Source organism: Agelaius phoeniceus, chromosome 10 (genome assembly GCF_051311805.1).
Source record: "Agelaius phoeniceus isolate bAgePho1 chromosome 10, bAgePho1.hap1, whole genome shotgun sequence".
Taxonomy (NCBI): Eukaryota; Metazoa; Chordata; class Aves; order Passeriformes; family Icteridae; genus Agelaius; species Agelaius phoeniceus.
In genome coordinates, this window is record NC_135274.1 from 3,965,064 (window position 1) to 3,981,048 (window position 15,985).

At 44.4% G+C, this 15,985-nt stretch overlaps 1 protein-coding gene across 1 annotated transcript; it reads left to right on the forward strand.

Moving 5' to 3' along the window:
• Positions 1 to 14,027: 14,027 nt before the first annotated feature.
• Positions 14,028 to 15,518, forward strand: GPR55 (G protein-coupled receptor 55). The gene has a single exon (XM_054639678.2). The coding sequence runs from the start codon at positions 14,028 to 14,030 to the stop codon at positions 15,036 to 15,038; it is 1,011 nt and encodes a 336-aa protein (XP_054495653.2). The 3' UTR covers positions 15,039 to 15,518.
• The last annotated feature ends 467 nt before the right edge of the window (positions 15,519 to 15,985 follow it).

The window sequence follows — 15,985 nt, forward strand, 5'->3', positions numbered from 1 at the left end:
CAGCAGCATAAAACAAACTCCTCACAGGTCTCAAAGGCTGGCTATCTTACTGAAATAGAGTGTTTGTTCTTTATTTATAAAGCCAGGACAGATTAGAAGAGATGAGAATGAACTGAAGCTCATAAAGTAACCCACATGGGCAATGTAACAACTGTTACTTAGTCATGATGGTGTCAGTGCTTACACAAATACACACACATGTATTTTTTCATATATATGGATGGGGAGAGAGGGCACCACACCAAGGAGAAGTCAAGTTCCACTCTGATGCCTCTTGTCCAACTCATGGGATGCCTTTTCTTTGGCCTTAAAATTAAGAGTCAGGCATGGTTAAGGGATAAAGGGTTTTTATCTTGGTATTTAATGAGGATCCTGATGGTGCACCACTTTGCCAAGGTGGAGCACACTGAAATGCACACACATGGTAGATTGTGTATACAATTTTCTAATCTCTATAAATCAGCACATCTAACAAAGATACCTTAATGAGAGGCTTGGTGAATAGCATGATATTCCTCCATCCCGGGGTATTCTTCCCTGGATGGGCTAATCCTAGTTTACAGGATGGGTTTTAGGGGGAACCTTGGTTTCTCAAGGGTTTTCCAGCCTCCAGGTGCCTTTAGGATGTTTGGTCTCCTAACCTTAAACCCTAACAGAATACCAGGATTATGCTAAATTATCAGACTTAAGTAATTACAAGTATTCATGCTATAGAGCACTGAGAATACACAAAAGGGATATAAAAGAAAAGGCACAAACTCCTGCTGGCGTCTCATGGAGATGAGGAACCCAAAGATGGCACTGTCGAGCAGCAGTTCCCTGCAGCACGGCCCGAACCAAGACACTGAATGCGGCTGGGGATCCCTCAGAGCGTTTATCTTCAGCTCTTTGCCCTCTTCCTCAGCCACACTCACTGCGTGTCCATGGTGGGTCACTGTGTGCTTCAAACTGGGGCTTTGGTGGGACTTTATCACACAGCAATCCCATCCTGTTTGTGATTTGTACAGTCTGTAAAAATCACAAACAGGACAGGACTGCTGGGAACGAGCCTTGAGCTGTTTGATTTTCCAGCATCAGTCTCATTCCATGGTTATGACAATGGGAAGATGCCAGCAGCTCACATCCCAGGTAGCAGACCAAGAACTTAATGTTACAACTCACTTTAAAAGTTTTCTGACCAATCACACAAAGCAAAAGCACATTGACAGTAGTTCCATCCAACCACTATAAGCACAGGTACCTTTGGTTAAATAATGCTTGCTTATTTCAAATACAATACCTGCTTGTGAGCCTTAAAGCACAATGCACAGAGCTCCATTATTAAGTTTAGAACTCCCTAATATCTCACTAGATAAACTTTGCTGTAGCTTAGAGAGTTATTCTAGACAAGCATTAATACACAGACCATTGTTCTATTTGTCCTTGCTTTTCTACTTTTTACATAATTTTTTTGCTGACCAATCTCATGGCTCCTGCTTGGCTCTAATCACAGTTCTGCTGTCTCTCTGCCTTTTGCAGCTTTCCCAAAACCCTCTGATTTTATGGATTCCCACAGGACCTGTCTGGCACTGGGGACAGCAGCGCTGCTGGCAGCAGTTCTCACACCCTCAGATCCCAGTGCCAGGGCAGGGGACAGGCTGGGGACATGGACTGGCACAGCACACTGGGCTGTGATGGAGGAATGCCACTGCCTGCAGGAACCACAGGGAAGCAGGCCAGGCAAGGAGGAGAGCTGAGGGTGTGTGGCTGCCATGGCCAGGTGAGACACAGCCCTCAGGGGCAGCTCCAGCAGCCTCAGCCCTGGCACAGGAACCACTCTGGCCATGCTGTGAGGGACCAGCACTGGTGCCACTTCTCTGCAGCCCTTTGAGATCTCTTTGAGAGGTGCCTGACTGGGGCACTGCTCTTAAAACAACTGAACGTGCTTGGCAGCACATGAGCTAAAATGGGAAAGGCATTGTTAAAGAACCAAGGATTTCTAATTCTTGGGGTTCAGACACTGTTTTGGGAAGTTCTTTGGCCCAAATGCTGTTGGGGTCTCTTGCATGTCAGAGTGACCCTGAGAAGAGTTCCAAAGTCTCTTTTCCCAGCCTGGCACTTGAAGAAGGAGTCAGGGCTCTTCATTTCTCGGTCTCAAGGTTGTTTCTTGTTCCTTATCCATAAAATTTTTCTCCTGCCCTGCCGAGGTCCATCCAGCAGGACAGTTCCAGGCACTCTGCCTGCCCCTGGGGTGAGGTTATGTCTTTATACTAAAAACTACAATGTGTACAGTGTTTAAAATTACTTTCCTATACCTATCACCTATGTTAGACAGTGAGCTTCTACTCTAAACCAATCCCAAAGTGCCAACACCACAGCAGAAGATGGAGGCCAAGAAGAAGAAGGAGAAAGGCTGGACATGCCCAGTTCTCTCCATCTTGCCTCCTGAACCCCCATACCAAAAACCCCAAAATCTACTTTTCCACCCCATGATAACCTCACTATTATTCTACCTAAACTGTTGTGGCTTGCTGATCTTCATACAAGGTTGGTAATTTGCTCCACAGGTCACAATCAAACCCACAGGTGTTCTGGGCTCCATGCCAGGGTCTCTGAGCCCCCTGGCAGGGGTCCTGGCCATCCTGGACTGCCAGAGGGATGTCCTGGGCTCCCACAGAATGCTCCAATTCAATACAGGATTGCTCCTTCTCTCAATTTCACCAGGCTTGCTATTGAATTGTTTTTTGATCAAGGGCAAATCCTTTACTGGCACACTGACTAGACAGGTTGAGAAAGGCTTTTCTGGTTCCAAATTAGACAAACATATGGTATCTGAGCCTGCTGCCTTGGCTAAGGTCACCCAAACATTTGTTCCACAGGCAAACCTGCACTACAAGAAACAATTAAAACCAACCAACATCAGTGTAACATTCGATTTCACTCCATCCTTTCCAGGAGCTAATGTTTTGCAAAAGATCTTCCCATATATATCAACTTACAAGCTTTGCTTTTTGACTTTTAATAAAAGGGGTTTTTTGTTGAAAATCCAAGGGAGGGGATCTGTAATATAACAAAACCCACACTTTTGCCAAAAGAGCTCTACGAAACCAACACCTGAGTGCAAAGAGGACATGAATTAATGGAACAGGGCACAGCTCAGCTCTGGAAAATGTTCCTTTTAAGCCAGTCCAGGATCTTCATTTGGCACTTATCCATTGCAGTTATAGGCTTGAGTGGGTAGGGCTTTCTTTCCAGAAAAGCCATTCCCTCCACTGAGGAGGGATGGATGAGGAAAAGCTGAAGGAAATGGAAAAAAATGTGCTTTCCACACAAGTCAGTGTGATGGTGTTCACAGGGGTCTGAGGATGAGGGAAGAGATGAGGATCTGACTCCATGTTTCAGAAGGCTGATTTATTATTTTATGATATATACTATTTTAAAACTATACTAAAAGAATAGAAGAAAGGATTTCATCAGAAGGCTTGCAAGCAAAGGAAAAAAATGGAATTAATAACAAAAGCTTCTGACTCTCAGAGAGTCCGAGCCAGCTGACTGTGATTGGCCATTAATTAGAAACAACCACATGAGCCCAATCCCAGATGCACCTGTTGCATTCCACAGCAGCAGATAACCATTGGGTACATTTTGTTCCTGAGCCCTCTCAGCTTCTCAGGAGGAAAAGTCCTAAGGAAAGGATTTTTCATAAAAGATGTCTGTGACAAGTCAGCTCCCTTTCAAAGCAAGCCATTCAACAGAACTGAGTCTTTCAGAAAGTTCTAGCATCAGGAGTGCCTAAACCCTGCAGGGGAGGCAGCTCCCAGCCCTGGCTGTGGCAGGTACAGGAATGACTGTACAGGCAAGGGTGCCCTGCAGCTGCTGCTCCTCTCCTGCCCTGCTCCCCTCTGTGCCAGCTGCTGCTCCCTTGCCCTGCTGGGCAGGGCTCTGGTAAGCAATGCTTGGTGGAAGGAAAATGCACAGGAAATCATTTTCATTTTGTGTTTCCCTAGCACACTGCAAAGGCTGAAAAGAAAATGTTTTCTATGGGGAAAAATCCAGATAACATCACTTATCAGAGTTGATATGGTGAAGATGGGTGAGTATTACACAACTCTGATCTGATCACTGCCTGTGTCAGGAAAAATAATAGCGTGCAGTAACCACACACTGGCACTGGAGTGGTGAGGCAGAGCAGATAAATGTCCTATTTAACTGCTCCCACAGAAGCCTGAGTGCTCAGGTGTCAGATCAGCGGAAGAAATGTGGCACCCAATATGCGTGATCAGCAAATCTCAAAGTTTATTGATAGCTCACACATATTTATATTGGTGTTAATGAAGCTTATACATATTGCAAAGCTGAGCTCATTATTGGTTAATTACTCATCGGGCAACCACACCTACTTCTATTTTCTTATAGTTATTTTGTTATTACTTCTACATTCTTGTGGTTATTCTGCTGAAACTATCTCCATATTTCTGGCAAAAGATCCTCTCCCCCATCCTCATGTTGCAGCAAGGTCGCATCAGTGGTTGGACACTGACTGCTGACTCCTAGACTTGCTTTCTTCTATCTTAACCAGTGGTATCATGTCTATATGACCTTTCTCAGCTAGCCAGCTGTCCACAAAGCTCTCCACACTCAGGAGGCCTGCTGGGAGCTGTGTGGGCTTCTGCACAGGTGCTGGGGTTGTATCCATCCCATCCTAACCTCAGTTCCTTCTGCAGGCTGATTGAGATTCCCTGGCAGTTTCACCCAAAGCCTTGGGTTGGTGCACAGCCCCTGTTTCCCCTGGCAGTGCCAGGCTCAGAGAGCATGGCTGTTGGGAAGGATGAAAGTTTGACAAGAAAGTCTCACAGATATGTGTGCTTGGCAGAAAGATTTTTAAATGTGGAGTCTGATGAAGGAATAGAGATGGAAGCAAGTTTTGATAGAGAAGAAAAGAATTGCTGAGCCAGTCTTACTGGCTAACCAAGGAGGAAAAGGGTGTGTTGGTTAGAAGGGGTTTTATGGCTTAGAGCAAAGGATAAACCCACCCCAAACAAGAAGATGTTTCTACCAAGCAGAAATAGCACAGGCAAACAAGGCAGCAAATGTGGCAGGTAGAAAAAAGGTCTCAGAATTTTCTACTGCAAGAAAACTGAAAACCATCTTCTAGCTTAAACTATAATGTACTGACTTTTAGTGATTGTAGAACAGTAACATGAATATGGTAATTACAGTAGTTATGATAGGCTATAGATAATATAGCTAGATATATAGTTAAGGTATAGATTGGTTCTATTGTATTAAGATGATCAGCAAAGTCTATAATGCATTTGTAACCAAAGGAAAAGTCTATAATGCATTGTAACCTAAACCAAAGGGTCTCCAGGCCTGCCTGCAGCTGGAGCTGACAGCTGTGGGCACAGCTCTGTCACCCACAGCCCTGGGCTGCTGTAACATTTTGTATACAATAAACTGCATTTTGGAGAGTCCCTGGAGTCCTGCATCTCTCATTCAGGCCCTTACACATGGCACCTTCACCTGCAGCAGCCCAGATCTGCTGAGCAGCCCCAGAGCCCCTGCAGCTGGCACAGGTGGCTGTGCTGGGGAGCCTCAGGGGCACAGTGTAGAGCTCAGGGCTGCAGGAAGCTCTGTGTCTATTCTTGCCCAGTTTCACTAAAGCTGAACCTTACTGGCTGCTTCTTCCTACAAACACCCAAGAAGAACTTCCAGCCTGGTGCTCAGCCCCCCAGCCAGAATTGCTTTGGCCACCTCAAGGTTTTCTGTCTCTGCCTAGAGGAGGAAGGCACTGGCCATGAAGCCTGTGTGCTCACTGGCACCTGGCTGGCATTGGCCATGTGGAATACAAAAACTGAACTGGAAAATGGGACCATCAGCTGTGGGCAAAACTGAAGCTGTGAACATCATCTGGAAGACAAAACTGAACTGGAAAATGGGACCATCAGCTGTGGACTGTGGGTATCTGAGGTGATGGCACCATGCAAGCTTGGCTTTCTGATGGTGAACTTTTGAGTCAGACACAGCTGAAGATATTCTGGGCCATGATTTTGCTCACTCAACCATTTTTGCTCACTCAACCATATTAGTGTGAGTCTGGCTGCTCACCAGACTGCCCAGTCCCTTTCCTGTCATCACACAACCCTGACAAGCCTTTGTAAGTCTCTCAAATGTAGAAATAAACCCACCCTCATAGCTGGACAGCTCCAAAAAACTAAAACTGTACTTTTTGCTCCATCTGGGCTGCCTGTAAGTCCTTGCCTCATCTTGAAGAGGCTGAGTGTGGTTGTTCCCTATAAAATACAGCAGCTCCCAGGTTTTCTGGTTTCAAGTTTTGCAGTCTCCTGAACTCAAAAAAAAACTGGCTCCATGAGAAAAACCAAAACCCCTGAGGTATTCAGAACTCCCAGTTAAGAGAGCTCACTGTTTGTTAGGCTTTGGCTGCTTAGGAAGGTGAGGCAGAGGGTACTGAGCACTGGTGTGGAGTGGAAGGTTTCCAGATAAACAAAACTCTGTACTCCAACCCAAGTGCAAACAACAACTTTTAAGCCACCAATGAAAATTGAGCTTGTTCTTTTATTTACTTGTTCCTTAGACAGAAAGAGCATCACATCTTCAGGCAGGGGAGAGCATCACGAGCTCCTGGCATTTTCCTTTCCAGGTTTTGCTGCTGCTCAGCTGGAGTTAGATGAAGTCTCCAGGATCTCCCCTCTTAAAAGAAGGCAGCAAATCCCTTTTGGGTTAGCAAGCTGTGGTAGCCTGCTCAGAACAAGACTTAACTCACTATGGCTATCCAGTCTTTGAAGCCTTTAAAAACACACCAAAATATCAGAAACCATTCACAGCTCAGCATAAAAGACACTTTAGAGTCAGATGTCCAAGTTCATCAGCTTCCCAATTCCCCACTGCCTGCAGCACTCTTCCCAAGGACAAGGACAGTTTGTAACTCACCTTCTGGCTCTCTGCTGAGCAATGGCTTTTCCTGACTCATTTTACTCTGGGTATTTAAGTCTTGTTAGCTGAGATGATATTTTATATCTGTCTGGGAGAACAAATCACACATTCATTCAGAATGGCCCAGAAACACATGGACCCTTCCTTTGAATTTTGATTAATTTGCATTTGAGCATCTAATTCTAATTCTAGATGTGAGACCCAACTCATTCCATTCTGGCCATTAAGTACAAGCAAACACAAAATTCAGACACTTGTGAAAGCTGGACCACAAAGCTGCTACCATATATTTTCCACTTAAAAAGAGCAGAAGAATTAATGTTGTTGTACTGCAAATGAATGTGGTTTAGCAGTGTATGAACATGTTTCCTCTGAGAGAGATTTTGATTCCTTGAAAACAGCAAATGCTGGTGCCTGACTTAGCAAGAGCAGCACTTATGGTACCAAGAGGATAAAAAGTAGAGAAAGTTCAGCAAACTTTAAAAAACCAACAAACCAACCAACCAAAACACCCTACTCACCTTTGCCATGAACATTATGAATTTTTTGGTCAGACCCTTCCTTTCACTTGGATTATGGTTCCTCCTGCCACAATTTATTTGCTAACTGGAACACAATACTGGCAAACAGATAAAGTTGTTAAGATTCCTGTCTCTAGGTAGCACAAAAATTACACACCCAGTGCATTTTATTGTTTAATTTAAAAACCTGAAGCCCTTCTCCTTTCCATTGAAAACCTCAGAGCCATGCAGCCACCTGGATCCCCAAAATACAGCATTTATCAAGCAGCAGTGCTGGGTGAAAAGGCACTGGAGCACAAAGGACTCACTGAAATAATTCCTGCTGAGCATATTCACGTGCAGCACCTGAGAAAGTCCAAAAGCATTCACCAGGGATGGGGGAACAAGCCCTAATTTCTCAGCCAACAATGCATTCAGAACTTGCCCTCATTAAATATGCTCTTGATGGAAGTTGTCCTCATTTAAGACAAAAAGGCCAGCCTGCAAAAGATGATTTATGTGCTCACCTATGAGTGGTGAGCCCACACGTATCACAAAAAACCTGCCAGCTCAGCAAACATGCAGAAATGTTCGTTGGGTGCAGAAATGCTGATTTTTTTGTCTAGGTCTGATGCATCAAGTGAGACTAAGTGGGAACAGAGCCACAAGGAATGAAGCTAGTGCTGGGAGTGAAGGCAGCACAGAATATTACAATTCAGTCTTAAGCTGAGTCTGGAGGATTCCCATGGCAAGAAGATTAAAGAAGCAACCCCATTTCAGCTGCAACATGGCACAGAATAACTTGTTCAAGAGTCACTCAGGATTGTAGGATGTTTGCTTTTTGCTAATATTTAGTTGCACTCTTACGTTTCTTCCTGTGACTCCAGATTCATTTCAGTCTGTTGCTAAGCTGGAGGCAGACCACAGTTCTGAGAAGACAGAAGTTGCAAAGCCCTTGAAACCTCCCAATTCCAGAATGTGTTTCCCAAATGTTATGAATCACATTGCCTTCATTTCCTCTGACACACAATTTTCTGAGGAGGTTTACATAAACTTTGTTGGGGGTTCTGCTTTTTTTTTTTTTTTTCCCAAATCCCATTTTTAAATGAGACAGGAAGAAAATTACAGGTTTTTTCTTCTCCTACTCCTGTGATATGAATGCTGCTGCTACTTTTTCTCCAGAAAGGTGAAATTACCTCCAAAGCCAGGTTGCAATTTGAAAACTGTCACTTAGAGCTGCATTTTTTTCCTGTATTTTTCTGCAAAGGGTTGCAGCATGTCCACAGGTCAGGAGAGGGGCTGTCAGCACTAGCCAGTGAGTCTCACACTTCAGCAGAGAGGTTCCAGAAAGCTCTGGAAGCTCATCCCAAGCCACGTGTGTTTGGGCTCATGGGTGACTCTAGGCAGACTCATGAGTGTAAGGCACTCGTTTGCTGCTCTGTGCACCTCAGTTCTCTCACAGATAAACACTTGTTGGCCAGCCTGCAGCTATGAATTACACACCTGAGCTGGCTGAAAGTGGCACACGCCCCTGAAATAGTTTAACAGCTGCATGTGTGAGAGCTGTACCTCTCAGAAGCCTCTGAGTGCTTCACTACTGATCCCCAGTATGCAAATGGAGCAGAAACTGGGGGAAGAAACCCTGTTTTTATTACAACCTCTCCTACAACTTTCCACTTTCCAGCTCTTCCCCAGCTCAAGGAATAACTGGAAATTTGGAGGTGGCCACCACGAGCTCACAAAAGCTGCAGGTAAAGGCCAGGCTGCACCCCTGACTTAGAGAGGAGTTGCTCCCCACCCTAGTTTGACTGCTGACTGGAAACAGCTGAGGATTCAAATCTTTACACTTTTTCCACCTTCACTTGCCTATGTAAGTAGGCACAGAGCATATTTAGAGACGGACATGAAAAAAAAAAAACAACAAAAAAAAAAAAGAGAAGAAAAGAAGGATGTGGTTGTGTTTGCCGCTTAGAAAACTGTAAGGCACGGGCTGTAAGAAAACGCTCTCATGCTCTCTAGAACAGCCTGGACTGAAGCAATGCTGCTGATCTGCTTGCCAGGCTTCAGGTAAAGTAATTCCTGTTTTAGTTATTGACTTCTATTTTTCCAACTATTTTGTAGCAGCATTGATTGTAGACACTTTTTAAGCTGGTTAGATGATTGTTATTTATAAAGGTCAAATAATAAGATCAAACGTAGTGTTGTTTAGCTTAGAGCAGAAAGACTTCTGCTTTAGTGATAAATATAAATCTATTCTGTTATAGTCAAAATACTTAATAAAAAAAAAAATTGTAAGGAATTATCCAGCTATAGGTGAAATACATGGCAGGAGTGGGACCTGCTGCTCATTGCACTGAGCCATCTTACTCTTCTCCAGTACATCCACAAGAGTATAACTTCCATCTAACATGAATAATGGTCTTGGAAATAGATATAAACAAAGCATGTTTCTGCTAATGAAGCTTTCATGGACAAGAAAACCCTTAGTGTAACATCTTTAACCTGTGCTCTCACAGAGATTTGTGTGAATCCCAGATGAATTCAGGCCCGAGCTGCAAAGAGGAAACCATTCATGAATTCTGCTCTACTGCAAAAAAAACCTAGTGAGGGGATTACTGTAAAACCTTGCTGTTCATTTCTAGGTCAGAACACCTTTGCTGCTCACTAAACCACAAGCTCCTGATATGGCAAAACCCAATTAATGTTTAATGAGTTCAAAGGAAGTGGAAAATCCTCAGCAGGAGAAACAGAACAAATGGAGCAGTGATGACACAGAGGCTGGGCCAGCTAAGGCACACACTCTTCAGTACTGTTAATTACAGGTTCTTGTATTATCTTTTGGTTTCTAGGAGTTGTCTGAAACAGTCCTAAAGCCTCGGGAGATCTCTTCAAAAAACCTGTTGAGGACAGAAATTTTCCTCGGAAGACCGGAAAAGAGCAAACGTGGTACCTCTCTTGAGGAGGTGGATAGGAAGGAGTTGGAAAAACTAAATCTGTAATCCTGGCTTCAGTATTTGAAAGAAATACTGGAATCACCCACCAAGGAATCTGTTTGTAAGCATGCAGAACTCGAGTCAGTGGTAAGTAAAAACCTGCAGAGATTAATCTGAGAATGACTGAAATAGAAGTTATTTAACTTCCTCTGTTAACCCATCAGCAAAGAGAGATGGGGCTGTAGGAGGGGGAAACAGGCTCACACACTACCTCTAAAGAACTTCTCATAAGCAAAGGAAACATGAGCAGTATGAAACCCCTGTATGATTCGTGGTACCCACTGAGATTCTAATCACTGTCTACTCTATAGGAAAGACGTCTCTGGTACAGTTCAGTTTCTTTCAGGATGAGTATTAGCAGTATTTTTAGTAATAATTTGGACAATGCAGTAAAGATGATGCTTATGAAATGACTGCAAGGTTATTTGTCAATGAAAATGATTCTTCAAGTGAACCCTAGGCAAACGTTACTTAGTGTGGAACAGTTGCAAACAATTCCCATGGATTACTCAAGAGGTGAATTTTAAATTTGAGACACTAAAATGATAAAAAACCACCATGTTTTTGACAATCAGACAACTATCAATTTAAAGGCTCTTTTCTCAAAATTAATAATTTTCTGGAGTAATGCTACACATAATTTGGTACCAATGAATTCCAAAGAAAAGGCATTCAGTGAGCTTGTGATGCAGTAAAAGTGGCACCAAACTGTTGCAGCAGGCATCTTGTTAGGAGCAGACATGAGCCAAGGCACAGACTCTCATTTAACAATGTGAAAAGGCTCCTGGTCTGTTCTTCTGTTCAGCTTGGCCATCCTGACTGAGTGCAGCAAGCTCCTGCTGCTGGCTCCTGTGCCAGAGCCTGAGTGCTGGGGAATGGCTGCAGGTCACAGCCAGCTCAAACATCCCTGCAGCTGCACCAGGGCCAGGCTGAGCTCACAGCACACCTGCAGCAGCAGCAATTCTCTTCTTTGTCTTGTTCTTTGTCTCTCTCCAGCTCCATCCTTCTTCCTCAGGGCCCCTCTAGATCCTCTTCCTCCAGGCTCCCCTGCTAGGCCAACCCACCTCTTTTATTACACTTTATCAGGCACAGTTGTGACCCATTAAGGGCAAGGCTGGTCTTCTTCTTTGGTAATTAGTACAACTGTGATTTATCAGGGGTGAGGTCACTTGTGATCTCTCCTACACCTACACCAAACCTCAGACTTTGAAGAGTCATCGTGCATGGTTTTCTGATACATTTACAAAGCACACCAAGAGCTGGGCTGACAGGTGTTGTCACTACCCCAAAATGTTTCGTGTTGCCTGGTTTTCTCCCCAGGCAGATGGGTGCCCTTGGCCACAGGACACCCTGCTCACACTAAAGCTCATGCTCCCATGTCCCCTGCCCTGCCCCTCAGTGACAGCAGCATCTCCCCAGAGTGAGCCCTTGCACACACAGCACCAGCTCAGCTCCATGTTCTGTGTGACTTTCTCACTTCTCACACACCACAAACACGTGATTTTCCAAGTAGCTGCCACACATTGCTGGCTCAAATGGGCTGATTTAACCTCACCCTGATGACCAAACCGAGGTTTTCCCTTTTGCTCTTGTTCCTGGCAGGTAAATCCAGTGATAACATCCAGCTTTCCTTTCGCTGTTGCCCAGGTGGCCAGCGCTGTGCCAGCCCAGCTCAGGTGCCCTGTCCAGCCCTCTGCAGGTGGCAGGGGCACCCAGCCCCTCCCCAGAGCTCACCCCCACTCCCACAGGGGGGCTCACACAGCCAAGGGCAGCCTCAGTGTTGTGCACCCCCTTGGTAACCCCCAGCCAGGCTGTTTGTAATCCTCACCAGCTTCCAGACAACCATTTCATTACTGAACAGCCCTTGCTCTAAACCCTGCTTTTTCTGCTGCTATCCACTCGTTTCTAGGACACTTTGCTGAAATGCAAGTGCCTAAAATCCTCAGCCTTTCTCCTGTATGAAAAAGCAGATACTTCATCAAAGATAAGGGTCTGGTAAGAGCTCTCAAAGACTTATTTAGCATTTTTCTTTATAAATCCATGTGAAGTTTAGGCTCATCAGTTACAGAGCTGCTTTAATCACACTTGACACTCTTTCCTACAACAGATAGAATAGATTGAACCTTTTCCAGCCACACTAATAACATCCAGACTTCATAACAACTACTGGGCTGGATCTTCAGCTTTATGTGCCTTTTCTTTCTGTAGTCTGAGCTGGAAATTATTGTTTCACTAATAGGAGCATGTTAAGCTCTGAGTGCATTCCATGTTCAGATACAGTTATTTCCATTATCACTCACTGATTCCCACCAGCCATCCCACATCTCACCTCCAGCACAATGTCAGCATTCCTGTGGTATAAGAAATAATATTAAGAAATAATAAGAAAGAAGATGAAGAAATTAGTGGTATAAGAGTTGGCAAAATGCAAGGCTGTCTCCTCAGCTGTTCTCTGTTTTTCTATACATTTTTAAATATTTTATTTTAGTCACACACACACAAAAAAAAATCTTCCACTAGTTGGTTTTGGTTTCTTTAGCACAGTTTAGCTCTTTTTGGCAGTGCTTAAGAGCTGCCACTGTTCATCCTCCAAAGCAAAGATTTTCCTCTTGACCAAACTCTTCTAAAAACACCTTTATTTATTCCTAAAATTTATTTTGAGCTACTTGGTTGGCTGAACTGGACTGGGAACTTCAACTTCCAATTTCCTCTGCTTTATTAGGACTTTTTGTGGTTTTGATTTAAAGAGCACTTATAAAAAGCACTTTTAAGGCATAGTTTGTTAAAGCATATGTATATTTTTAAAAACAGTGATAACATTCAAGGCAAATTAACTTTTTAAGAATTGCATTATGAAAATGTCATGACTTCCACTTGCTAATCTCTGCTGGATTGTCAAAGATAGTCAGTCAAAATTTAAACTGCATACCCCAAATTTAAACAATGCTGAAAGTTAAGCACGAGTGAAAAAAAACACCCTTACTCATTTTGCACCTAGATAAAAGATCAGTCTTCTTAAGTTGACCTTTTAAAATACTGCATTGGATATAAGCACTGTATGAAACTAAAATATCATATAAATGTGGGTGCATTAAAAGCACATCAGCAAAAGCTACTGATGCATGGGGATTTAGATGTAAGAGTAAAATCCCAGCTATACCTTACTATGGAATAGTAATTTCATTAATTTCTGTGTAGCATCAAAACTAAGCATAAGTGTTAGGGAAACTTCACAGGTGTACAAATTATTAAAGATAGCCAGTAGTCTTTGGAGTTTTTGAAAATATGTCTTTGAAAGAGTCAGTCTCTTTGATATCTGAATGGGATTCTCTTACATGGGAAGGTAATCAGTGGATGCTTGACTACTTTCCCCTGAGAATCAGACTCCCTTGTACACACCAAGCCAGTCAAACTGGAAATAGAAAGCTCTGTGCTTGAAAGGTTTCACTTTCTGTAATAGACAAAGGCTGACCAAGTGTCCAGCTCAAAACCAAAAAATTCTAGAACTGTGTTTGGAAGGATCTTGGTTTGGCTTTAGCATGGCATTAGCCGTGAGTCTCACACATTTCCAACCCGCTCTCGTTGTCGTTTCAGGGCAGAAATGACCAACAGCAGTGAGAATTGCAGCTTCACAGCCATTGACAGCCTGGCACGGAGCGTGCAGCTGGGGCTCTCCATCCCCACCTTCATCCTGGGGCTGGTGCTCAACAGCCTGGCCCTGGCTGTGTTCTGCTGCTTTTGGAGGAAGCAGAGCAAGACCTCGGTGTACATGATCAGCCTGGTGCTGGCAGACGTCCTGCTGCTCCTCTCGCTGCCACCAAAGCTCTACTACTCTGTCACCAGGGTGCCTGCCCTGCTGTGCTCCTTCATCCAGGCTCCTTACTTCGTCAACACCTACATCAGCATCTTCATCATCGTCTGCATCACCGTGGACAGGTACATCTGCATAAGGCACCCCTTTGAAGGCCGAGCTAAGCAGTCCCCCAGGTGGGCTGTGGTGATTTGCTGCTTCATCTGGGCAGCAACTTGGATCTGCAGCATCCCAATTTTTGTGTTTCAGAAGAAGGAACCTATTAGATGCTTTCACAACATGTCAAGCCAGACGTGGAGTGTCCCCTTCATTGTTTCTGTGGAAATATTTGGGTTTCTGATCCCGCTTGCTGTGATGGTTTTCTGCTCTGCTCAAACCATCTGGATTCTCCTGAATCGTAAAACTCATGACAAAATGAAGAAGGAAGAAGAAAGTGGCTCATTGAGAGTAATTGTCTTCAACCTGGTGGTGTTCCTGGTGTGCTTCACACCCGTCCACCTCGGGATCCTGCTGCAGTGCCTGGTGAGGCAGCACGTGATCGTGGGCTGCAGGGTGAAGCAGACCATCAGCCTCTTCCTCCAGGTGTCCATGACATTTGCCAACCTGAACTGCTGCCTCGATGCCATCTTCTACTATTTTGCTGCAAAGGAATTCTGTAGGAGAACCCACCTGAGGAGGGTGATTGAGCTGTGTCCTGCCTTTAACCCTTGTGCCATGCAATGGCACTGCCAGCAGTGGGACAATGCCCCTTGCCAGGACACTGACAGTGCTGTGCCTGACCTGGCAGGGACTGTGCCATAGGGAGAAGGACAGTGAAGTTCCCAGTGACTGCAAACCTGTTCCATATTTTTCTTCCCTTTAAAGATAAAGGAGAAAAAAAGTTAGATTAAGGAACCAGCATTAGCAAAGTGACAGACTGACCCCAAAAGAGGCATTAGCCCTGACAGTATCTACCAAATGTGAAAAGCTTGCCAGAGGTAAACTAACCAGATCATAGGAATGCCTTTTAACATCAGCTTTGGTCAGAGCTGCACCAGTTTTCCCTTTACATATGTGGTCAGAAAGGTGTTGCTAAAAGCAAAACTAGAAATAACTGTTCATAACCTTTCTAATTTAGAATCTATCTTGGTAGTTAAAAAGTAGTATCCAGCCAGAAGTCACTGCTGGAGCTCCTCTGCTTTGGGCAGCCTGGGACAGCAGGGAATCCTCCCTCCTGGAAGCATCATCAGCCTGGAATAGCAGGGAATCCTCCCTGCATGGAAGCATCATGGACTGCCCAGGGCTGCTCGGAGGGACAGCAGGTTTTGCTCTTTCAGGGAGGTCATGCTGCCCTGAACAGAAATGCAAGGGACTACCTCAGGTACCAGCCATTCCAGAGCAACAAACTTTCCTGATCACCTGTGCAGGGGAATCATCGTGGCTTTCTTCTGCAATTTTAAATCAGGTTTTGCCCATGCAAATCCAAACAACCCCTTCAAATATGAGATTCAGAGAAAGACTGAATATGTTGAACTGTGTTTCTACATCAGTGCCTTTCTGTCAAAGATATAACACAGGGATGAAAACACATGTATTCTTCTGCCTGTCTTCTCATTCTCTTTCTTGGCCAGGGGAATTAAGGAAGCAAGCCCTGCATGATAGAAGGTGAGGGAGTGACTGACAATCTCCTCTCTCCCAGCTAGGAGCCTGGACCAGCTCTACCCAGCTCTTTCCTTAGGGAAGTCCTTCCAGCTTGTACTGTGCACTTC

Bases quoted from the DNA above. Each gene is read 5' to 3' on its own strand.
- GPR55 (XM_054639678.2), top strand. From the start codon at position 14,028: ATGACCAACAGCAGTGAGAATTGCAGCTTCACAGCCATTGACAGCCTG.